Genomic DNA, 24,139 nt, shown 5'->3' on the forward strand with positions numbered 1-24,139 from the left:
TTGCGACGGGGATCCCTTTCAGTATATAAGCTGCATTTTTAAAAGTTCTTTTTTAATATCCTTAGTTATTTTAAACTTTTACTTAATAGCTATTATTTATCTTTAGTTTTTAGCATTTTTTATTTATTTTTTATAAATACTTTAGTATTAAGCTAGAGTTTAGCTAATACTTACCTAAATATTATTATATATATTTAAAATTTATAAAGTAAGGCATTTATTTTATATTTAGCGCTTTAAAATAAAATAGGTATATACTTTAAATTATATTATAGTTTTATTTTATAACTTATTAATACTATATATTTATAAATAGCTTTATTAAAGTTATAAAAGGATACTATATAAAAGAATATAATAATAAAAAATAGTATTACTAAAACCTTTATTAATAAAAAACCTGCAGTTTATAAAAAATACCTTATAGCTAGTAATATAATTTACTAATTTTTTATTTATATATACTCTGCTAAATTAAAGAATTTAAAAAAAGGCTTAACTATAACCTAGCTTACTAAAGCACTGCTTAATATAAAGGGTCTTAATAAAAAGTATTTACTAATTAAATAAAAGTAATATATAAATATAAACCTAAATATTACTTTTTATATAAGACGCTTAGTTATTAAACTAAGGACCTTTATAAATAAAAAGTTTAAAGTTAAAATTAATTAATAGATTATAAAAATAGCTTTTTACTTTATTATATTTAATTTAAAGTATAGTAAGAAAGGTATACTAGATTTAGTAATATAAACTAACTATAAAAAGGGAAAGCAGAATATATTAAAAAAAAATAAAAAGATATAAAAGCTATTTATATTTAATAATAGTAATAATATACTATTTTTTACTTTAATAAAGCCCTTGCTAAGCTTTAAGTATGCTAAGTAAGCTAAATTTATTAACTAAGCTGCTAATATTTATAAATTATATTTATTATTAATAAATCTAAATCTATTATTAATAAAAAATATAAATAATACTACTATTATAAAATTAAATACCCTAGCTATTATTAATAAAACTGCTAAGCTATTAAATTATTTAACTATAATTATATTAAAAGCTAAATATTAAAAGACTGTTAATAAAGAATATAAATATATTAAAATTAATTTAGTATTCTTACTAAATATATATTAAGCTTTTAATTACTATATTACTAGCTAAGACTAAGCTACTAACTAAAATACTAATACTAATTTATAATAGTTAATAGCAAGATATAAAACTACTACTACTATACTTTAATTATTATTTTTATTTTATTATAATATAATATATATAAAAAGAAAATATTAAAAAAGCTATATTTTTAAAGGCTATTATGCTATAAAGATATTATATTATAATTTCTACTTACTATTAATATATAGCTAGACTGTAATTAATGCTTAATAAAATAAGTAAAAGGTAAAAATATAGCTTATTTTAGTTATTTTATAATATATAAAATAACTGCTTTATTTTATTAAGTATACTAGCATTTACTTTTAATTAATACTTTAAGAGTTTTTATAACTATTTCCTTTATAGTATATTAAAGTTTTCTTATTACTTTTCTTTTACTATAAAATATAATAATAAATATTTTATATTTTTTATTTTTTAATAATATATAAAGAGAAATATACTTATTATAGTTTAAAGCATTTTAAGAATAAATATACTAAAATAGGTAATAAGTAGCTAATAAGGGAGTGTATACTATTACTATAATATAAAAATATAACTATTTTTATAATAAGGCTCTTTATTATTTTATATTAATAAAAACTTAATATTTATAAGTATATAGTTTAGGCATTTACTATATTAAGAATAAAGCTTTTTAATTTAATATATATATTTATATATAAAGAATAGCATTTAATATATAGTAAGTAAGTATTTATAAGTATATTTAAATAAAATAGGATATAAAGCTATTTATATATAAAGTTTTTAAAATATTCTTTAATATAATAAATAACCTTTAAATAAAATATATTTTTAAACTATATAGTATCTTTCTTTAATATTAAAAATATTTAATATATATAATTTCTTATAAAAAAGCTACTTTACTATTAAATATAATTATAAAATAAAGTATATTTATTTTTATTTTTAAATAGATCTTTAACTAAGAAAATATAGTTTAAATATATAACTAAATAATAAATAAAATATATTATATAAAAAGCAGATTTTTCTTAATTAAATAGATATTAAGATAAATAGATTTTATAATATAATAAAGGCATACTTATAATAAAGAATTATTTAGTTATATATTTATTCTTTACTAAATAAGCATTAAATATAATATATATTTATAATAGATATTTAATTTTTATTTATTTATATCTAGAGGTTTAAACAGATGCATAATATAGTTTTTCTCTACTAGTATTATATAAATTCTATTATTGCGCTAAACATCTTATATAAGCTCTGACTAAAATACAGTCCCACCCGCGTAGGTAGGTAGTACATGTAGGCACTAGATCAAGAGCCTCGCACAGCCGCCCATCGCCAAGTCCACGCCGCCTTGATGGGGAGCAGGAACAACAGAGGATACTGTATGTACTTTTATGGATTGATGGTTGTTTCAAGGTTCTCTTCCAAGTGAGCACCTATTTAGACATGGTTCCTTGCAGTACTATCATCTCTGTAGATCCTGGTACCTCCGTGGTGGGTGACACCGCAACCGGCACATAGCAGGACCAAACATGATGCCTTCATTCCGGAATCGCACTTTACCGCCAAAGTGCCATCTGATGTCTTAACATGAGGTCATGGTACTTGGTCAAGAGATTGCCTTTACCAATTCGTCCAATTGGTCTTTATGTAAACAATCGCAGCTCAATCTCCATCCTCGAGGACATGGACGTTATCGATCCAGCTCGAGCCTCTCTTATCAGTATGGTGGATCCATCCTCGACCTCCCATCATTCCCTCGCCGAAACCGACGCGCAAACCGGCGACATCCGCCCGCTTCTCTTCCCAAATGCCGAACATAACCATGACAGTCTGTCATCTCCAATCGGGTCAATCATCTACAGCAAATGATAAGCTCACAAATGACTCGAGATAGGAGCCTCGGAGCTCGGAAAGAGAGCTTCTGATACGACCCACTAAGCTGACGGTAAGAGCTTCTCCTAGCTTCACAGTCAAAAGGATAAGAAGACGTGCGACGCCACCCATCGCATTTCGTCATTCGTCATTCTCAGATCTGCACCGGAACCTTGGACTCTTGGTTGGTGAGACACGAAAAGCACGACACGTCAAGCACAAGCACTGGAAAGCACAAGCACTGGAAAGCACAAGCACTGGAAGCACAAGCACAAGCACAAGCACAATGTCGCTGCGAAGGGCTGGTGGACTCGGCCGCCAGTTGGCCTCGTACGCCACGGTTGCGTCCAGGGCCTCGATACAGCCGATTGCGCACCCGCCTGGGTCTGGCATCCGGTTCGGCGCCGTTGTCCAGGGCGTCAACGTTGACAGGATCTCTGGTAAGGAGCCTTGCGTCCAGAGAGAGCCCCCTTCTGTGTCACCCTGGCCGCAGTCCATAGCAGCAGCACACCAGCTAATCGTACCAAACAAATCTCAGATGCCGACTTCGACATCATCAAAGATGCCCTATACAAGCACCAGATCCTCGTCTTCAAGGCACAGCATGGCGCATCCTCCAGGGCGCAATACGAGATTACGCAACGGTTCGATCCCAAAGCGACAGCCTCGTACGGCCACGGCAAGACGCTCGACGCGAAACGATCCATCCTGCATCCAGACCTCAAGACGATCCCGCACCAGCCGCAGGTGCAGGTCATCGGAAACGGCTTCGTGGAGGAGTACGAGGGGCTGAAGGATATCCAGCTGCGGCACCCCCATCACAAGACGTTCCACGCCACCGTCATCCCAGAGGAGGACGACCTGGATTTTACACGCTTCTACAGATGGCACATTGACGCCGCGCTGTACGGACTGGCCCCTCCGGTAGCGACAACCCTCTTCGCGGCCCGCGTCCCCCATGGGCGTAGGCAGACGGTTCGATACGAGGACACGGGCGAGGAGCTGGACGTGCCGCTGGGCACGACGGCGTTCGTCTCTGGCTACACCATGTATGACGTCCTATCGCCGCAGGACCAGCAGTTTGCCATGACCACCAAGGTCGAGTACGCTCCGCATCCCTACGTGTGGATGAGCGGCGCCAAGTCTCGCTCGGACGGTCTGGGCCTGCTCTCGGAGGGTAAGGAGGTGCCGCTGGACAGCCTGCCCGAGATTGAGCAGGACAAGATACAAATCCTGCCCATGTGCTGGCGCAATCCGCAGGACGGCCGACTGGCGCTGCAGGTGCACCCGTCCGCGGTTCGAAAGCTCCATCTGGCTGGCGGGGAGGTGGTGGACGATCTCAAGGAGGTGCGGGAGATTGTTCACCGACTGCAGCGGCCCGGTATCGCGCCCAAGTACGTGTATGCGCACGACTGGGAGGAGGGCGATTTCGTCATCTTCCACAACAGAAGCCTGCTGCACTCCGTCGTGGGGGCCTTTGCGGAGGACGAGGTGCGCCTCTTTCGCCAGTGCAATATTGCGGGCAGCAGCCTGCCCGAGGGGCCACGATACCTGTAGAGAGCAGCAGTCTGGAGATGTTCTGTCTGCTCGAGTGCCCGTCGACTTGTCGTGGCCGCGATGGCCTCAACGGCCACTCCGCCATCGGTCGGCTACGTGGCTTGACCAGAGCAACACGGGCTGTCGATCACACGGCAGCAGGATGCAGCAACAGGCTCAACAAGACCTGACAGGACCTGACAAACTCGACCAAGCTTCACAAGACGTCGACACCATCTCGTCGTCCATACCGCTCATGACTCTCCCTCCCTTGCAGTTGCATGCACACACTCATCAGTTCTCCTCCCCGAAAAGCGGAAGCCCGGGACGCAACGCACTGCCTGTCTGTCATGTTGCCCAGAATGTGACGGAGCAAAAGAAGAGACAGTCGAGGAGGGGCCGCGTGCCTCGTCCCCCCGCATAAGACGGATGGACTCCTTGTCCATTACGGGGCACATACATCCTCGCTTCTGCCACACCGTCGCTGCTGCGGGAATAACGGCAGGATGCTGAGTACAAGTAGTAATACTGAGGTATGAGGTGATGATAATACCTACTTATGTACCGATAGACACCGAGCGACGGCGGGCTGATAAGAAGCGATCTCGGCACCGCAGCCGCGTCGGCTCTGCTGTTCTCATGACCCTCGACCTCCTCACCCGGGATGAAAGACGTCCTGCAGCGCATCACGAGGCGCAAACGGCCTCTTCCCTCTGCGTCCTGTCGGCTCAGCTGCCGACTCGCACACGCTCCCAAGCCGCGGCTAGCGCATGCACGGCGGCCGAAAGGGGGCACCTCGGGGCGCCAGTGGCTCTAGGGTCCGCTGCAGTGCGCTGTAAGATTGCGGCTAGCGGGGGATTTCCGGGGTCCTTTTGGGGGCTGTAGGCGTGCTGTGGCTGCCTGTGGGCGGCGGGCAACTAGTAGCGACGGGATTGATTCAGCGGTGTCGGGGTGCCATCAATGGATGGATCCTTCAGGGTCTGTGTCAGAAGATTGGAGGCGTCCACCACCACTGGCAAAGGGTCAAGGACCAGCTTGAGGAGCCACCTACCGCATGGATTCCAGATCGATGCGTCGTCTTGCGTCATTAGCTCGAACTGGGAGCGGGAACTTTTTTTTAGAGTCCTCCTATTTGCACCGTAACAGATTCCTATTTGAACCGTAGTGGTCCGTGCCACCAGCTAGACCAACCCCCTAGGTAGAATATCCCACACCCAAGCACCAGAATACAGTGTTATACACTGGAAGTCATTACTGTTAGAGATATTATACTTGTAAGGTAAAGGGCATACAGGATCAACACCAGGGCATCTGCTGCCTCTGCTGCTGCTGCGGCCGCCTCCTTCGTCCTGGGATGATAATAAGTGCCGCCATTAATCTCGCGCTGTAATCAGGTGGCCGGCCGCGATAAGGTTGGCTCTGAGGTCGGCTGCGATAGTTGAAAATACTGAAGCCGTGACCTTGTGTGGTGTTGCATGAAGACAAGCCTGCCATTATCTCACACTGTAATTAGGTGTGCAGTGATAGACTTAATGGTGTATGCGCAGTAATTGTGCCCTGTGCACAGACCACTACGGTTCAAATAGAGATATGCTACGGTGCAAATAGGAGGACTCTTTTTTTAAAGAATCAGAGCAACTTTTCGTGTAGATTGATTTGATAATAAAACGCCGGTGCTTATCTCAACCGCCTCCCTGCCTACAAGTGCATTCCCGGTGACTGTCCGATATTTTTCGGGGTCCGCCTGCTTTATTTTGCCTCTTTGTTCTGGCATCCTTTGGCCGTTTTGCATTTATTTCTTGTATCTACTTTTTCTCCTCTTCATATGGCAGTTTATCTCAAAATCACTCTAATGGCCAGCAGTTGACCAGGCGGTTAGACTCTTTTGCTCAACCCCGTCGACGCGGTGCGAATCTCTATCATCTCCCCCTCGCCGGACTCTTCATCCCCATCTCTTCACCTCAACCTCACCTCAACTTCCAGGGAACCAGACTCCCACACAGCAACCGCCACAATGGCGCCCCCTCTCCCGGAGTCGATATCCTGCTCCTCCTCCTCAGACGACCTCACTCTCCTGGATCCCGAGCCCATGCCCACGGAAACATCCCTCCTCCTCCCCGGCAAAACCGCCCACGACATCGAGAATGCCGCCTCCAAACAGCATCACCACCACCACCACGCCGGCAAGCCCCTGCCCGGGATGCAGGTCTTCCTGCTCTGCTTCGCCAAGGCCATGGAGCCCATCGCCTTCTTCGCCATCTTCCCCTTCATCGCGCAAATGGTGCAGCGCAACGGCAACCTGCCCACGTCCGACGTCGGCTTCTACAGCGGCCTCATCGAGTCGCTCTTCTCCGCCACGCAAATGGTGGTGCTCTACTTCTGGGGCCACCTGGCCGACACCATCGGCCGCAAGCCCGTGCTGCTGTGGACGCTCATCGGCATGGCCGTCGCGACCTTCTTCTTCACCGTCGCCACCACCATCTGGCAGATGATTCTGTTCCGCTGCCTCGCCGGCGTCTTCAGCGGCTCCGGCCTCGTCATCCGCACCATGCTCTCGGACCACACCACCTCCGAGACGCAGGCCGTCGCCTTTAGCTGGTTCGCCTTTGCCAACAACGTCGGCATCTTCCTCGGCCCCATCATCGGCGGCGCGCTGGCCGATCCCGCAGAGCAGTTCCCGGGCGTCTTTGGCGGCATCCCGCTCTTCGAGGACTACCCGTACCTCCTGCCCGGCGTGGCCATCACCATCATCAACATTGTCAGCATCGCCCTCTCCGCGCTCTACCTCGAGGAAACCCTCGAGCCCGAAGACTCTCATCACCCAACAACCACTCCCGGCGGCGTCGGCGGCAGCGCCTCCTCAGCATCAGCAACGACGCCGTCAAGCCGACCGCACCGGCTGTCCACCCGGGAGCTCCTCAAGGCCCCCGGCGTCGGCATCGTCATCTGGGTGTACACGCACGTCATGTTCCTCGCCTTCGCCTTCACCGCCATCCTGCCCGTCTACCTCTTCACCCCGGTCCGCCTCGGCGGCGTCGGCTTCTCGCCCTTTCAAAACTCGCTCTGGATGGCCGTCCAGGGCGCCAGCCAGGCCACCTGGCTCATCGTCGCCTTCCCCTTCCTGCAGCGCCGCATCGGCACAAAGGGCTCCATGAAGGCCTGCGTCGCCGTCTACCCGCTCTTCTTCCTCGGCTACGTCGTCATGAACCTCCTGCTGCGCATCCACACCGAGCCCGCCCTCGCCGCCTTCTGGATCGTCTGCCCCATAGTCGCCGTCGTCGGGCCCGGCGTCTCCATGGCCTTTACCGCGGTCCAGCTCGCCCTCAACGACGTCTCGCCCAACCCGCACGTCATGGGCACCCTCAACGCCCTGGCCATGACCGCCGCTAGTGCCATCCGCTCATTCGTCCCGGGCGTTTCCACCGTCATGTTTGCGGTTGGCGTGCGGAACCAGATCCTCTTGGGGCATCTCGTCTGGGTCATTTTGATTCCTATTGCCATGTCGCTGTCGATTTTTGTCAGGTGGCTGCCGGAGGATAAGCAGTCGCACAAGATTCTCCGTGAAGAGGAGGATGAGTGATGATGCATGTATCAAAGGAAGGGGTCATGTTCATAGAGTGAGTTGTGTGAGACGGGAAGGGGAGAAAACTGGACGAGAGATCCTATCTTTTTCTTTGGGTACCTATAAAAACAAGGTTGAGAGAGAGAGAGAGAGAGGGATGGAAAGGCAGATGATTGGATAAACGTTCAGCATAAGAAGCATCAAGAGTGTTGTGTTTTCTACATCAGGTCCAGTACATGTACATAAAATCAATGCTATGGCACATAAAAGAGTCAAAAGAATATCAAGATTGGATATCATGAAGTTGATCACTCATCTCTCCCTCCATTTACAGTCTTTCAGAGACATCAGAAGAACAGCCATGTGGCAGCACAACCATTTGTATAATTGAACAAGAGCTAAACCATATGTATGTGTATATATATACCGTAAACCAGCAGCAAGAGGAAGAACCCCTCTGTTCTGCCGCGAGTCCGGCCTTGAACGTAAGTGATAATTGCGTGAGACACCGTGCTGCCGTAATCAAAGCCTTTCCTTTTAATAGCCCTGTATGTAAATGCCTGAAATGATGGAAAGAGAATAATAAGAATCCCAAAATGCCTAATCCAGTCCCTTTTTGATCGCCTTGTCCCAATTTTTTTTTCTTTGTCTTTTGTCCGTTTTGTGATTGCAGAGTCGAGAGCGAAACACAAGATCCCTCTTCGAGACCCAGAAGGATAATAAAAAACATGAAGCCACCGCCACCACGTATTCAATTAGTCTCGTATGCCATAACGCAAAATACACATCACCTCACAACATCCAGACACTGCGTTCAGTCAGTCTTGGCAGACTCCTCGTCGCCGAGCTTGTCGCCCCTCCAGCGCCTCCACTCAAACGTCTTGTTGGGCTTGGTCCGGATCGTCTCCGTCAGCTTGGCCTCGCTGCGCTGCAGCCAGGTGTCGGCAGGCGCGGCGCTGACAGGCCACAGGGGCACGTTCTCGGAGCTAAAGAAGAAGTCCTCGGGCTTGTACTTGGCGTGCGAGGCGATAATGTCCATGTCGAGGGCAATCTGCTCGCAGTAGGTGTCGAGGGGGAGATCGTTGACGTCGTGGCCAAAGGGATTCTCAATCTCCTGACCGATGAAGAGGAGGCCGAGGATGATGTAAGACGCAACGGTGGTGGCGGGAATGGTGATCCAGTTGAGCACACCGACCATCTGGAAGGGCAGCAGGATGACGTAGAGCCATGTGATCTGCTGAAACAGGATGCTGTAGGCGATGGGCAGGGGTGTGTTCAGGACGCGCTGGCAGCCGGTGTAGGCATCGTTGAGGGCGGCAAGGTTGTTGTAGGCGAGCGTCTGCTGCATGGGGACGGGGAGCTGGCCTCGGCTGACCAGGTCGTCAATGGTCACAGCAAGGTGGTTGAGGATCTCGAGCGGCAGGTTTCCCAGGGGCTTGGCCGCCTTCTTGAGCTGCTTGCGAGGGTTGCTGGCAGCGAACGAGAGGCCCAGGTAGTCGCCGACGGACTTGAAGAAGTTCTTCTTTCCAATGTTGGTGGGCATGGTGGAGGTGGCCGACTTGGCGAACGTGTCCAGGTGGCCCACCAGGTGCTCTATATCCTGGTACGCGGTGTAGGGCTCGAATCGCAGGCTGTGCTTGAGGGCAATGGCATACGCAACCACCAGGTTCATGGCGCTGATCTTGTAGAGAATCTGCCTGCGCATGTCGACATCCGGCAGGGGCTTGGCGTGGATCCAAAAGACTCGGCCGAGAGCCTGCGACGAGGTGACGAGCGAGGCGAAGAATCGGCGACCCTCAGCATAGCGCTCGTATGCCGTGGAACCACGGAAGCTGAGACCAGTGGAGACGACGAAACCCAGGACCGTCAGCAGGATGGAGTTGACAGCAATGTTCTTGTGCGCCTTCATGTAGATGAGGGTGATGCAGGTACTCCAGGCGGACATGCAGATGAGCGGCACAATCATCTTGGGCAGGATACTGCCGTGCATCTGCAGGAACAGGGGCCACTTGGAATGCTTGTCCATGTCGCGAGGCCCGGCAAAGTAGTCCTCGAGGTTGAGCGTGTGCCGCCGGGTGACGGGGATCGCCGCGGCCATCCTGGAGCCGGGCACATTGGTCGTCTGCTGCTCCAGAGGAATCTCCAGGCTGGTGCCGCGATGCTTCTCGTTGCCCTGGCCCTGGCTGGGCGTGTGGCTCACGGCCGTCACCTCCGTGGGGACGTAGGCTTCGCCGTCCGACATGGTTGCGGTCGATCTGGATACTATGGCGTCGCGATAGATGCGGTATTTATCTTTCAAATTGAGAGGTGACAGACACCAAGATGACCTTGGGAGGCTATTGTACGGCAGACAAAGAGGTGGACAGCCGTTCTTTGAGCGGGCGTCTGGAGAAAAGCTGGGGTTCAAAAGAGTGAAAGAAGTTGAAAAGGCAGCTTGAAAAACAATGACGGAGGCAAGCAGCAAGCAGAAAGAAGAAAAAGAGTCACACGGCTGCAATACACCCGGCAACAGGACAGTGAATAGGTAATGAAAGAAGAGAAGAAAAAGGAAAAAGGAAAGGAGGGAAAAAGAGGGGACGCAAAGGCAAGGAACGAGGATATAAGAAAGAAAGAAAGAAAGGGGAGGAGAGGCAGAAAAGAGAAAGAGAGAGAGAGAGAGGCCGGCCAGGTCGATGCTGAAAATATCACCACCTGCAGGTCGCATTGGCCTCGGGCATGGATCTTGCGTCGAGTCGGTTCTAGCGCCGCTTCTAGGTGCAGGTGCAGCTCCAGGGCATCTCCACGAGGCGCGGGGATCGATTCAGGCACCTGGGAGGGCCGTAGGGCGCAGGCACAGTGCCGTCGACCCCTGAAGCGCCACCGGGCTTGGGTGAGCTGCCGCTAACGGTCCGTGAGAGCTTCAGGGCTCGGCGCTGTGCTGTGTTGGCTTTTGCCTGGTACTGGTACGAGTACATTGCCGTTTGCTGCTTTGACGCCTGTCTTCACTTGAACTTGTGCTTGGGTAAGCGAGAATCATGTACATGTACCTACCTACCTACAGATACCAGACCTCTCAAGGTTCCCGGTCATGTTCATGTTGTTTCTTCCTCAGGCAGGTGGCCAAATCACCGTCATCTCTGAAGTCTTCCTGTTGACTTCCTCGCTCGTCACCTCTCTGCCTCACTTCTCCATCGCCAACGTCTCATCCATTTCTCCCCCAGCCCTTGTGCTCTTGTTGAGCCTCTTCTTCCTGCGTCTCAATCCTCCTGCTGCTGCTTCCCTCTCTCTGCCCCTGTCTCTATTCCTTCTGCAAACGCATGCAAGCCGGCGTCTCCATGGCGCAACCATCCAATTCGTCCGTCCAAGCGGAGGGTTCCATGCAGACCCGCCGTCTGAAACAAGGTGGCTTCTCAGGAGGCTGCTTACATACGATATAGCAGCAAGCAGTTCGTCGTCGAACGGTACTTGGCCAGCGTGAGCCCAGAGGTACCGCTGCTGGTCGATTCGTTGGGCAGATACGCAGCAGGGAAGAGACGCGAAGTCGCTGACATGCAGCAGCTGCTTGATTGGGCCGAGCCAGTCTCATCTTTGGCTCGACGACCCTCCCATGGCCATGCAAGCCATGCAGCGCCACCCACAGCGGACAAGGGGGTCGAAACAGGGCATGAGTTTCGACGCAGGAGGAGACGGCGGGTGGGTGCGCTGGATGGTGCGAGCTGTGTGGTTGGGTTGGTTGCAGGCGAGGCCATCTGGAGAACACCACCAAAACTCTATCAACGACACCGAGGTCTGAGCGTCAACCGGCTACGCAGCAAACTGGGACGAAGCCGCGGCGGCCACCATCTGTCACCCCCTTGAGCCTTGAGCCAAGAGGCTACGAGCCTGCGGTGGAGGCTCCTGGAGACAGTCCGCTGTTGCAATCTTTCTGCCCGTCTAGAACCTCGGCCAATACGAGGTCACCGTTGGGTCCAGCAAACGGAGCCGTTCCATCAGCCGCAATGCCTTCCGGACGGGGCCCCTTTCCTCTATTTTAGTTGCTTTTAGGGCGAGCCATCATCAGGATTGTCCCATCGTCCATGACCGGCACTTGCAGCGACCTCCTTGTCTTTGTTGGCCTCTACCGTGCTTGCACGTAGCCAGCCGGCGAGTTAAGTGCTTAGCGTCAGCGTCTACGGGTACGGACCGCCGCTATCTTCGGGGCACACAGATGGGAGACGGTGAGCTTGCGTTGGGTTTGCCAGATGGGTATTCATCTCCCAGCAACATGACTGCTCGAACTCGCGACTGATTGCAAAACTCCGAGCAAGGGAACATCCATGAGAACGGGCACCGGCCGGTGGGCCAGGAGGCCGCGTCAGAACGATGTTAACCCGGAATCTGTCCCAGTCGACAATTTCCAGGCCCCAGAAAAGAAGAGTTTTCAGAGCGGTCGTGGTCAAGGGTGCTTCTTTACAATCAAGCTTTTGCGGTCAAATGCCAAGCTCAGCCAAGCACCAACACCCTGTTCGTGAGTCCCGGCTGATAGGCGCCAATTGCAAGTAGTACTGTAGTCTGCGCCGAAGCCTGGGCAAGCAGATGCAGCTCAGCAATTGCGAGCCTGCGGAGGCAGCAAGGGATTCGGGCTAGCAGCAATACGAGCATTTGCACCACAATCGAATTGCCTGGTATCATTCGACGGAGCAGTCGGGCGCACATGAACGTGCAGGGCCTGTCTGGGGCTGCGTGCATGGGACGGGCTCAGGTAAGGGGGCGAAGATTCTTATTTCTCCCGCATTGGGCTGGAGCCCGCGTGATCGCGATTCGCTCCGCATCGAATCGTCAGACTCGATCCTCGGAGCCTCCAATCACACAGCCAGGCCAACCGTTCAGTTCTGGGGGCCATGAGAGGCTGGCAAGGAGAATCAGCACACCACCGCTCCCAGTCGGTCACTAATCAGCAGCTCCGAACGATGAGAATGCAGAGCCTTGGCTGGCCAATGCATGCTCCATGCCGGCTGGTAGAACTCGTTCTGTGACGGCGTTGAACCAAGGTCGTACCGTGGCGAAGCACATTCTTCATGTTGGCGTTCCCAATTCTGGACGTTAGCTGCAGCAGGACATGACCCAGCGGTCCAAATTTGGGTGCAATGGTCGAAATCATCGTCCCACTCAAGGACTGAGACGTTCTAAAAATATTTAAGCTATAGCTTAGGGTGGAGGCAGAGAACATGCATGACTCGGCCCATTGAGGCTCAACTGAGGACTGGATTTGCTCGCCCTCGAGGTGACAGCTAGATATTAGGCCGACTTGTAAGTTGAATCTCTATTGCATGGTCTTCGGGCTTTGTCTGGGCTGACAATGTCCCAGTTACACAGACATAGGGGCTATGTATTACGACAGAAGAAAAGAGATGTAACCCATGATTTCTTCAGAGGATGGAAGGGGGCTGTTTCACGAGCACACAACCTTGCTGATAGTATTGCTGACTGCCGCAAGTCGGCTCGCAGTAGACGCTGCAGACTAAGGCCCTCTCTCTCGTAGTCTAGGTACATGTATGTAAGGTTGCCATTGGGCGCCCAATCAGGCAACTTTCTGCAACTATATCGGGACTATTCTCGCGGCGTCAATTACGGGTTTCCCGCCGTCGAATGTGAGTAAGACTGGCGCTGTTCCTTAACAGACTACAACTTTCATCGTATCACAGGAGATGAACGAGCAGCCCAGCTGGCAAGCTATTTGGTTACGCTTGCTGGAAATGACGCCGAATCTGACATCCATGACTAAGGAAGCATCATGTGCCTCGATCAAGGATATGCTTCTTTTGACTCTTTCGGATAACTCGACTTGCCTTGGTTCAAGCCGCTTGGTCTTCGGGCAAGTTGTCTGACGAGATTGTCGTCTTTGTCTCTGACGATTCGCACCACGTGTCTTTCCCACTAGTTTCTTACCTGCTTCTATTCCACTGTATTCTGTTTAGTTTCCAGGGGTCATCGAGATCAATGGCATTTGCAGCACCCGATTTAGGTTGAGATGCGTTGTTGAGCGACTCTGACTCCGAGTTGTTTCACGCAAAGGGAGTTTGTCGACTTTTTGGGGATGTTGAGTGCTTGCGAAAAGATGACACGGGTTTGCTGACTATATGGATCCGTCGCGTTTGCATGTCCTTGTGATGGATCTGGTGCATCAGCGGTGTGTCCCATTGACAACGTCTACTATGTCAACTCGATTGCGTGATAACGTGGATGGTAACAGCGGACAAATCTTGTAGTGTCGACAAGAAGAAAAATATATTTATATAATCAGACAGTTTCGGCAATTGACAATAGTGATCCCATTCCGGCTCTGGAAGTCAACACTTGCCTGTTCGCTGCTCGGTGGTGACTTGTGCTGCAAGTGTAATCAGGCAGCATCTACGGCACAGTTTCATGGAAAGTCAACTTGACGCCAGAAAGCACAATCTCTGAAGTGTATGTATACATCTCTGACGAGAGAGCAAGACAAGTTGCACATGGGAATGGCCTTCTTTGCGGATCCCGCAGTGTTGCTTCAACTTGTGTGAGTTTATACGTTGTCTTGTCTATATTGACTCTTCCAAGTCGTCGTCATTTCAGGGATCTCGAACCAGGGATACAATCTACCAGAGAATCCATCTTTGAGCACAAGCAAAATTCCGTATACTACTTAGTAACACACTTGTTGAGCTGTATGGCATGTCGGTGCGTGTTGTCGTAGATCTAGTTGTTGTTGTAAAGTGGATATCGCATGTATGTCTCGGAACTTGCCGCCATCCACCCGCTGGCCATGTGGGCTGCGGATGTGCGACTCGGCAGATGGAGAAAGAAGCAGGTCTACTATCGTACAGATGGCATGCTAGAATCGGCAGAGACGCATCCTATTAGAATCGAGATACGGGATAATCATATTCTCAACCAACCATTTAAAGGTATTCATTCCGTCTTCAGTCATGTTCTCTCTAGAGTGGATTTCGGACTGTAAACATTGTTGTTGTTGTTGTTGTTGTTGTGACGTGATCTTATCTGTTGAATGACGCAGACTGGATTAGGATACTTGATAATACACATGACATAGGTACGCCGAGATGAAGCAGCTGCTGATTTCATAGCCAACTGCTCACTCAATCGTTTCGCCTCTGATCTACACAACAGAGGGGCGGGCTTGTCAAAACAAAATGTCATTGATGGGCTGCAACTTCTTCTCCACCAAGGGAAAAAAGACACACACACAGTTGGGAAACTCGGCAACGGTGGAGCCTCGAGCGAAGCACAACTCGAAAAAAATCGAAACATGGCACATTATTAATCCAGCTTTATCTAAGGTACTCAACCCGATCCACCGTTCGGACTTAAGCCAACAGACAGCAAGACGCCATTTCTCTCTCAATCTGTATCCTCCAGTTTGAACCCGTCCACATAAGCTGGGGAAAAAAAAATTTAGAAAGGAAAAAAAAGAAAGAAAAGCAGCGTCTCACGTTCCTGTCAGCAAACGATCAACTAGTAGAGTCGGCAGCCACTAAAAACCCAGCGGGAAAAAAAAAAGCCGCCGTCTTCTAGAGTCATTTCTAGAAGAATCGCAGCCTTCAAACGTCCAAAAGGCATCGCCTCTACTGTAAACGCCGATGGGGGTCTCTGCCGCGGCACCGCGGGCTCGGCATCCGGCAATGGCGAAAGTGGACATGTATGGAGTCATGGAACCCCAAAGGCCGTGTCTGGAAGCCAAGTTTCGATTTTTTTTTTTTTTCCCTGGAGTGAATGAATGATGTAATAAAGGGGGTTGCATCACCAGATTGACAACGTGATATATATATATATGTAAAGGGGTGCAAGCTGTAGAGTCATCGTTTTGTGTCGAAAGACAAGACAAAATCAACTTGAAGGAGTCTCAGCGACAACTACACAACAACCACATCAATTCTCCTTGTCTTAACCCCCCCCCCAAATCAACAACAAAACAGTATTCCAAAACGCTTCAAAAAACTTGCAGACGCAACAACAACAACATGGCATCTTCTGAAGAGCCCAAGTTCGAGGGCTGGGTCGGCCTAGACAAGGACGCCGCCAAGGGCAACATGGTCTGGCAGAGCTACGACGTCAAGCCGTGGGAGGAGACAGACATTGACATCAAAATCACACACTGCGGCATCTGCGGCTCCGATCTGCACAAGCTTCGATCTGGCTGGGTAAGCATTCTGACAACATGAACTCCCCCCCCCTTTTGCCTCCTCCCAACTCAAAAGAGACCGGGGAAGAAGAGAAAAAAAAAACATCTCACTTACACCACATCTACCAAAACCAACAGGGCCCAACCGAATACCCCATCGTCGTCGGCCACGAAATCGTCGGCACCGCCGTCCGCGTCGGCTCCGTCGCCGCCGCCCAGACGGGCATCAAGGTGGGCGACCGCGTCGGCGTCGGCGCCCAGAGCGACTCGTGCCAGTGCCGCCGCCCGCCCGAGACGGTCGAGGACCACTCGGGCTGCGAGGCCTGCGCCTCGGGCAACGAGGTCTACTGCCCGCGCATCACGCCCACGTACGGCGGCACGTACATCACGCGGGCCGGCGGCAAGAGCATGGGCGGCTACGCCCGCTTCCACCGCTGCCCGGCCAAGTTCGCCTTCAAGCTGCCCGACAACCTGCCGAGCGAGCACGCGGCGCCCATGATGTGCGCCGGCATCACCGTCTTCTCGCCGCTGGCGCACTTTGGGAACCGCGGCGAGGGCCCGCTGGAGCAGAGGCTCAAGGGCCTGTCCGTGGGCGTGCTGGGCGTCGGCGGCCTGGGCCATTTCGGCATCTTGTTTGCGAAAGCCATGGGCGCGGAGCGTGTCGTGGCCGTCTCGCGGCGTGCGGACAAGCGCGCTGATGCCCTCGCCCTCGGCGCCGACGAGTACATTGCCACGGCCGAGGACGACGACTGGGCCACCAAGCACGCCCGCTCCCTCGACCTCATCGTCAGCTCCATCTCCAGCTCCAACATGCCCTTGACCGAGTACATTGGCCTGCTGAAGCGCGACGGCGTCTTTGTCCAGCTGGGGCTGCCCGACGACGGCCTGTTCAAGGTCGGGGCCGCGCCGTTTGCCTTTGGCCGCCGCAGCTTGACCGGCAGCTTGATGGGGTCGCCGCATGAGATTCGCGAGATGCTGCAGCTTGCGGCGGATAAGGGCATCAAGCCGTGGGTTGAGCTGTGGCCGATGAGCGAGGCGAATAAGGCCATTGTTGAGATGGATGCGGGCAAGGCAAAGTATCGCTATGTGTTGGTGAATGACGAGTAATAAGACGGTGGGGGTGGACTATATTGCAATAGAGGGTCATGACTTCCTATGATATAGAGTAATTAATAGAGTGTAATAATAGAATTGCATAGAGCAGCAAAGGCAACCATGTTCATATGGTGATGGCATCAGTCTTGCAGCATTACACGAATCTTGACGCCTACAATAGCTACACATACCTTGATGACTGTAGTCCTGCTTGATCAAGTAGGACTGTCGATAGTTGATGAGGTGGATATTGGACGACAGCAGATATGCAGATGATGTACAAGACGGAGCTGAAAGAGCCAACAGTCGTCACGTTCCCATGAGCCAAGGCAGTTGCACCGCGATACTCTGCAAACAATGTCTTTGCCGTGCTCTATATTCACAATGGAACACAAAGTCAGTCCAATACCGCGACTGTGTCTGAATCAAAACGGCCAAAAACCAACCATTTCTATATCGCTGGAACGCTTACACCAAGAATTATATGCTGCTTCCTCTCACACATTCGAACTCGCCTTCATAACCAACAAACTCAATCCACCAGTAGGTATCTCGTTCAAAAAAAAAAAAAAAACGCTCCCAAGCAAACAAAACTCTCTCATCCAAAATCTCAACCCCCGTCCTCACCTCAACGGCGCCGGGAGCTCTATCGCAGGAGGTTCATGCGCCGGCACCTCGGCCACATACACGGGCTTGTTCACCCCTTCGTTCGGCAGCTCGCTCGGCCTCTGGTGCCCGGAGAGCTCCGTAGGCGGCGTCGTCTGGCCCGCGCGCACCCTGTTGTACTGCTTCCGCCTCCTCCACCACCAGAAGAAGAGGCCGAGAGCCAGCCCGACGACAGCAATCGGCACGGCAACCCCGACCCCAATCGCGGCCTTTGCGCCAGATGACAACCCAGAGGATGCCTCGCTCGTCTTGCCCGGCTGGCCCCCGGTCCTCGTCGCCGTGGTGGTGGCCTTGCTCCTCGTGGGCGACGACGTCGTCCTCGTCGCCATGGTCGTCGTCTCCGTGTCCGTCTTCTGATAGACCATCCGGATGCCGTACGCATTCAGGCCCCCCGGCGCCGTAAACGCGCCCTGCACCGTGCTCGTCGTCCCGCCGTTGCTCACCGTCATGGGCAGCACCGTGCCGTCGCCGTCCGGCGCGATCCACGTGCAGAAGAGCGTCGACCAGACGCTCCTCAGCGTGCTCGCCGTGACGCACGAGAGCGAGACGTCGCTGCCGTACGTCGGACAGCATGTGACTGTGGTGATTGTCCTGGCGCCGATGTTGTCGTGGCAGGCGGAGTAGTAGCCCGAGGGACAGATGAGGCCCGGGGAAAAGTAGGACGTCTCGTCGGTGTGGAAGCCCTTGGGCACGCACGACGTGGAGAAGTCGATGCCGGAGAGGAACGAGGACGCAAACAGGCCGTCGCAGTCGGACGGGCGGGTGAAGGTCGTTGTGAGCGGGTTGAAGGGGAATGAGGTGACGACGGGGACGGCCGGCTTGGTGGTTGCCTGGGTGGCTGTTGAGTCTATGGCGGCCATTGAGAAAGCTGTCGAGTGGTCTTTGAAAGGGGGAGGGGGGGGGGGGATTCCAGGTATAAATCGAAAGAAGATGGGAAGCAAGAGGCAGTAGAGGAGAGCTTCAATGCGTCAGAAAGCCATCTATAGGATGGACTATCGTGTGATTCTCGCTTGGTTGGGAGTTGTCGAGCAAATCTCTTGGAACTCGATCAACAGGTGTGCACGTCACACGTAGCTAGAGAAGAAAAGAACAAGAACAGCTAGAAGAGAGAGAAAATGAAAAGAAAGAAAAAAAGAAGAAGAGAAAGACAGGGACAGACAGAAAGATGAGCTCTCACAGAGAAGAACTAGACAAGGTCCAGGTCCTTGGGCCTCTCTCTGCAAGCTCATCCGACCTCACTATCAACGTCCATGTACCCTCAACAACACGCACTCACCCCATCACCAGCCATCCTCCCCGTCCGCAGTACATCAAACTCGCTAGACTAGCAACAAAGGCTCATGTACTGTAGCACATGTTCCTCCTCCTCTTCCTCCTCCCACCCCGTCGGACGACATCAGCATGCATACTCGTAGACAAGTCCAGCCACTCACACCAAAGCTCCGGCTGGGGCGTCTTTTCTCTTGCTGCGCTTTCTTCCCAGGCGAAGGATCGGCCTCCATGTTCGGAGATGGAGTCTTCAGCTTTGCGAGTGAGCCAATGGGGCGAGGCGAGGTGGTGGAGATGGCGGCACGGGTTTTAGAGCTGCCTTGTTCCTTGTCCGGGGGGGAGTTTGGATTGAGTGGACGGGAGTTGAGGAGGATTCTGGTGCTGTTTTCCAAGGTTGATTGCGAGGATTTGGGGTGGCTTGTACTCTGTACCTTTGGAGTCGACTCATATAGTGCTTACCGACGATCTCTTGTTAATCTTGTTTTCCTCTCTCGTAGACTCAGAGTCCTCTCTTCCCGGAAGCATTTCTTGTAAGTATATGTCTCCCTCTCTGTTCTCAAGAATCACTGTGTTGTCCATCTCCAAAGCTCTGGGAACAGGTCCCACCCACGGCGGCTATTCCAAGCGAGAGCCTCCACGCAAAAGCAACACCGCCACGCGTCATCCTCCGATTTCAGAGCCTCAAGAGGACACTCCCCCCTGACAAATACCGCGCCAGCAGCCGTATCGCAAGAATCCTACAGCAGGGTGTCGTAACCATGAAAGTTACAGGCCGCCAAACGGCGCCAAGGAGCGCTACGCCTGCAGGGGCTGCTGATGAGGTTTTGGAGCGACTTTGGTCCATTTTGTCAGACGACGAAACAACATCCGACAAAGAGGCTCTGCTACAGGGCTAGTACTCGTACTCTCAGGATCCCGACTTATCCACCGAGCTAGAGCAGCTGTTACTAGCTAGTTGGTGCATGCGGCAAGGCTCACTTCATGTTTGGTTGGTGTGGTGCTGGGTTGGGGATTGACTGATGGGGAGTTGGGCGAGGTTTGTGAGTGGGCTGCTAAGCGCTCATGGTTGCCCGACTGTCCACTTCGCCCTGGGCCAACTTTTTGACTCTTTGTCTTTTGTTTCTCTCTTGCTTTTGACCTTTCTCATTGACGGCTGTTCCTCTAGTTTTTTTTTTTTTTTTTCTTATCAAAACCCATCAATACAGATAATGATTGACACGTAATGATGCCGTCTCTGCTACATGTACACAACAGAGCACCTACAGCTACCCGTGGACCTCTGTAACAGCGCAACAGCAGCATCCTTCAGTGGTGACTCGCCCCAAAATACAGCGCTCTTAGCGATTGGATCCAGTGATTGATCCCATAGCCGCCAGCCCCACCAACCCGTGTCCCTCTAGCCTCATCATTTAACCCACCCGATGAATTGAATCTCTCCAGTCTTGTTCATCTTGTTCAATCTCGACAAACAAACTCCATCCAGCATCAAGCCGCCCAGACCCGAATCGGGCAATCAACCCCAACTCACTCAAAATATCCTCTCACCAGAAAGCTTTCCATGCGCATCAGACCCGCGTCTGAGAAGAAGCAAGCACCAGTCGACCCGTCCCGGAAATGGACCGCTCACAGCCAGCCTCGTCCAATTTGATGGGTAAGCTCTTTCATGGCAGCCCTGCCTTGCTTACACGAATGCTTCAATCTGTTGCGCCACATCATTCATCCTATAGCTTCAACATGATTCAGCATGGCAATCGTAATACCTAGACTGAACCCTTCTTATTCACGCCTCTTCGTATCCCTCCCTCATATAACCCACCACTTGGATATCAAACTCTCATCTCACACAACCACACAGACAACCACAACCGCCTCATCGCCGACATCCTCACCCGCTACCGCACCCTCATGATGCTCGCCACCGTCCAAGCAGAACAAGACCGCAACAATGCAAACCCGGAAGCCATGGCCGTCACCGGCATATCCATCAAGATGGAATTCGACGGACTGGTACGTTCCCTCACCACCCTTTCCACCCATCCCCAAATTCCCAGCTCAAAGAGGGTGTTTAAGATGGAAGAGTCAAGTACATAATGAGCTGACGAGTCATATAAAAAGTACACCTCCATCAAAGAATTCCTAACACTCTCCCGCAAAATCAAAGAGCTCTGGGTCTTTGGGCCCCTCGGCATCGAGGACGACGACCGCAAGCTCAAGCAGGACCAGCTCGACCAGCACGTCCACCGCGTCGCTGACCTGCTCAACGCCATGGAGGCGTCCAAGATGAAGCAGCTCGCGGAAAGCAATGGGGCGACGTGGCAGCCGCTCGTTCGGGAGGAGATGGAGAGTCAGATTGCGGCTGCGGCGGCGGCTGCTGCTGCGTCTGCTGCGTCTGCTGCGTCTGCTGGGCCTGGACTTGGGGCTGGCCGGTGAATTCTTAGGTGTGAAAGTTGTTCTATGAGGGCGTTGGGAGTTTGCATTTGGGGCAGCTGGGTTCATATAATAGAGGGAAAATGATAGATACCGTCCACTTGACCGGAACACATGAAATGACGAAAAGCATATCCAATTGGTTAAACGCCAAATAACCATGTCTCCCAGACGGATCTTGAATCACACTCTTGTCTGCAAACGCAACATCTATACTCAGCTACCTCCCCTTAACCCTCTCCGCCCTCGGGATCCTCCTCGTCCTCATCGCCCAGCTGCTTGTCCACGTCCTGCACCTTGCCACCCGCCTTGTCAATCGTCGCGACCTTCATGCCGCCGGCAGTCAGCCACAAGAAGTGGTTGGACCTGAACTGGTCAATCTGCGAGAAGAAGGTGTGGAATCTGTGAAAAGCCCCAGGTCAGTAGCGTTCCTTCAACCCCAAGTACCTTATATATGTATGACAAAACTTACGAGTTATCCTTTTCCTCAACACTAAAGATGCGCGAGTAAATCTGCTCCTGCTTAAACGCCTCAATCTTGTCATTGTACTTGTCAAAGTCAATCTCCTCCCGCCCGAGCGTCTCCTTAGCCCTCTTGTTGTAGTTTTCAAACACGGGACGCTCCAGCAGCAGACCCAGGCCGGGCATCTTGGGAATCGCCATCTTCTTGGGTCCGTAGCTCTCCGTGATGCGGTCCAGCGTCGTGCCGCACCGCACCAGGAGCGTCACCAGCCCAACCATCTTGCGGATCTGGTGCATCATGAAGCTCTGCCCGTGCACCTTGAGCGACAGCCACTCCGTGTCGCCGATGATGATGGGCTTGGGGTTCACCACAAAGGACCGGATGTGCCGCTTCGACGACGGGTCGCCGTGCGACTTTTGCACCGTGTAGTTGTGGAAGTTGTTGGTGCCCTCGTACTTGTTGAGGGCCTCCTGCAGCCGCTGGATGCGCTCCGGCGACACGCGGTACGCTCGCTTGGCGCCAATGTACGCCGCCTTGATGTCGCGCAGGGCAAAGTCCACGGGGCCCAGCTCGCGGCGCTTGGGCTGCACCGTCTCGAGGACGACGGCGGCGGGCTTCTGAGCTGCGGCGGCGGCGGCGTCGTCGTCGTCGTCGGCTGCGGCCGGCTCGGCGTTTTCCGCAGATGGCGCCTCCTTGTCGACCATGACATAGTCTTGTTCGTCCTCCTTGGCCGTCTCCTCTGGCTCAGCAGCAGCAGCAGTAGCAGTAGCAGCCGGCTCTGCGGCTTGTGCGCTGTTGTCGGCCTTCTCCTCGAACGCGTCCTCGGAATGCAACCTCTCCATGACGGCTGCTCTTGTCTCCGGATCGAGACGAGCCAGGATGGGCTGAATCTCCTTCTCCTCGACCTCTGCCCAGAAATCCTTGACGTCGGCCAGCCGCGCGTTCGTCTCCTCCTCGGCGCCGTACTCCTTGTTGATCTCGACCAGCTTCTTCCCCAGGAAGCTCTGCGGGTGCGGCGGCAAAAGGCAGTAGCTGGGCATGAGGTACTCGTACCACCGCGAATCGCAGTACTGGTAGCAGTTGAAGCTGTTGTTGGTCCGCTGGATGCCCCAGACCCGGATCTGCGCCGGCAGCGCCTCGTTGATCTTGTCGACAATGTCCTCGTCTTCGATAATCAGCTTCAGGCTGATGACGTTGCCCGCGGCGTGCACGCCCTTGTCCGTGCGGGCGCAGCGCGCCAGACTCGACTTGCGCGGGTCGTCGGCATTGGCCTTGGAGATGGCGCCGGCCTTGATGAAGGCCTGGAAGAGGTCGCGCTCAATCGTCTCCTCGTCGCCGTTGAGCTGCATGCCCTTGTAGCCCGTGCCGGCGTAGCCAATCATGACGGCGACCTTGCGCTTCGGGCGGCGGCCCTCGGCCTCAATCTCCTCCTTGGAGAAGGGGTTCGCCTTGGGGTTGTCGATGTCGCTGACCTTGCGGCGCTTGTACTCGCGATACTCGTCGTGGCGCTTTCGCTTGTCTACCTTGGTGCGGCTACAGTCTTTGGAATCAGCGCCGTTGGTACATGCGGCCAGTTCACCGTTTTGTCATGAGCAGGCTTGAGTCAATAACGCACCTCCATTCTCCTCGGCCTCTGTCGCCCTTCTTGCCCTTGCCGCGGCTGTTGTTGCCAGGCTTCTGGTCGCCATTCTTTGTCTCGGCGTCTGCAGATGAAGCTGCAGCTGGAGCCTGGGGCTTGGCCTCGTTGCGCTCGCCCGAAGGCGCATTGGCGACAGGAGCCTCGTCGCCGGCCGCCATGTTTGCATTGAGGATGGTGGAAGATGATGTCTCGATTTACGGGAAGCGATTGGAGACAAGGAAGAGAAATTTCAAGATGCGACTGATTAGAGAATTTCCCGAATGGCGATAAGGGTGGGGCATCAGC

At 51.5% G+C, this 24,139-nt stretch overlaps 7 protein-coding genes across 7 annotated transcripts; 4 read left to right on the forward strand and 3 right to left on the reverse strand.

Annotated features, from left to right (window-relative positions):
• Positions 1 to 3,346: 3,346 nt before the first annotated feature.
• Positions 3,347 to 4,617, forward strand: TRIREDRAFT_77767 (uncharacterized protein; the record flags this gene model as incomplete). Its single annotated transcript, XM_006965211.1, has 2 exons — positions 3,347 to 3,500; positions 3,599 to 4,617. The coding sequence occupies 2 exons, from the start codon at positions 3,347 to 3,349 to the stop codon at positions 4,615 to 4,617; spliced, it is 1,173 nt and encodes a 390-aa protein (XP_006965273.1).
• A 2,212-nt stretch (positions 4,618 to 6,829) lies between these two features.
• Positions 6,830 to 8,176, forward strand: TRIREDRAFT_61496 (uncharacterized protein; the record flags this gene model as incomplete). Its single annotated transcript, XM_006965212.1, has 1 exon — positions 6,830 to 8,176. One exon carries the CDS (start codon positions 6,830 to 6,832, stop codon positions 8,174 to 8,176), a length of 1,347 nt encoding a protein of 448 aa, XP_006965274.1.
• Positions 8,177 to 8,972: 796 nt separating this feature from the next.
• TRIREDRAFT_61763 (uncharacterized protein) lies at positions 8,973 to 10,256 on the reverse strand (the record flags this gene model as incomplete). Its single annotated transcript, XM_006965359.1, has 1 exon — positions 8,973 to 10,256. One exon carries the CDS (start codon positions 10,254 to 10,256, stop codon positions 8,973 to 8,975), a length of 1,284 nt encoding a protein of 427 aa, XP_006965421.1.
• Positions 10,257 to 16,052: 5,796 nt separating this feature from the next.
• Positions 16,053 to 17,402, forward strand: TRIREDRAFT_77770 (uncharacterized protein; the record flags this gene model as incomplete). Its single annotated transcript, XM_006965213.1, has 2 exons — positions 16,053 to 16,314; positions 16,434 to 17,402. The coding sequence occupies exons 1-2, from the start codon at positions 16,135 to 16,137 to the stop codon at positions 17,400 to 17,402; spliced, it is 1,149 nt and encodes a 382-aa protein (XP_006965275.1). The 5' UTR covers positions 16,053 to 16,134.
• Positions 17,403 to 17,887: 485 nt separating this feature from the next.
• TRIREDRAFT_107202 (uncharacterized protein) lies at positions 17,888 to 18,916 on the reverse strand (the record flags this gene model as incomplete). The annotated part of the gene is made up of 2 exons (XM_006965360.1): positions 17,888 to 17,921; positions 18,018 to 18,916. The coding sequence occupies 2 exons, from the start codon at positions 18,914 to 18,916 to the stop codon at positions 17,888 to 17,890; spliced, it is 933 nt and encodes a 310-aa protein (XP_006965422.1).
• Positions 18,917 to 20,812: 1,896 nt separating this feature from the next.
• TRIREDRAFT_121732 (uncharacterized protein) lies at positions 20,813 to 21,831 on the forward strand. Its single transcript, XM_006965214.1, has 3 exons — positions 20,813 to 20,976; positions 21,181 to 21,332; positions 21,441 to 21,831. The coding sequence occupies exons 1-3, from the start codon at positions 20,940 to 20,942 to the stop codon at positions 21,753 to 21,755; spliced, it is 504 nt and encodes a 167-aa protein (XP_006965276.1). The 5' UTR covers positions 20,813 to 20,939; the 3' UTR covers positions 21,756 to 21,831.
• Positions 21,832 to 22,081: 250 nt separating this feature from the next.
• On the reverse strand, positions 22,082 to 23,868 carry TRIREDRAFT_27492 (Hypothetical protein; the record flags this gene model as incomplete). The annotated part of the gene is made up of 4 exons (XM_006965176.1): positions 22,082 to 22,154; positions 22,225 to 22,808; positions 22,923 to 23,748; positions 23,831 to 23,868. Coding segments are annotated over 4 exons (1,521 nt in total), but the record flags the coding sequence as incomplete, so codon positions are not given.
• Positions 23,869 to 24,139: the final 271 nt, after the last annotated feature.

Source organism: Trichoderma reesei (genome assembly GCF_000167675.1).
Source record: "Trichoderma reesei QM6a unplaced genomic scaffold TRIREscaffold_9, whole genome shotgun sequence".
NCBI classification, from domain to species: Eukaryota; Fungi; Ascomycota; class Sordariomycetes; order Hypocreales; family Hypocreaceae; genus Trichoderma; species Trichoderma reesei.

Excerpts from the sequence above, each read along its gene's own strand:
- TRIREDRAFT_121732 (XM_006965214.1), top strand. The coding sequence starts at position 20,940 with ATGGACCGCTCACAGCCAGCCTCGTCCAATTTGATGG. Across the intron at positions 20,977-21,180 it reads AGCCTCGTCCAATTTGATGG|ACAACCACAACCGCCTCATC; the intron begins GTAAGCTCTTTC and ends ACAACCACACAG. Across the intron at positions 21,333-21,440 it reads AGATGGAATTCGACGGACTG|TACACCTCCATCAAAGAATT; the intron begins GTACGTTCCCTC and ends TCATATAAAAAG.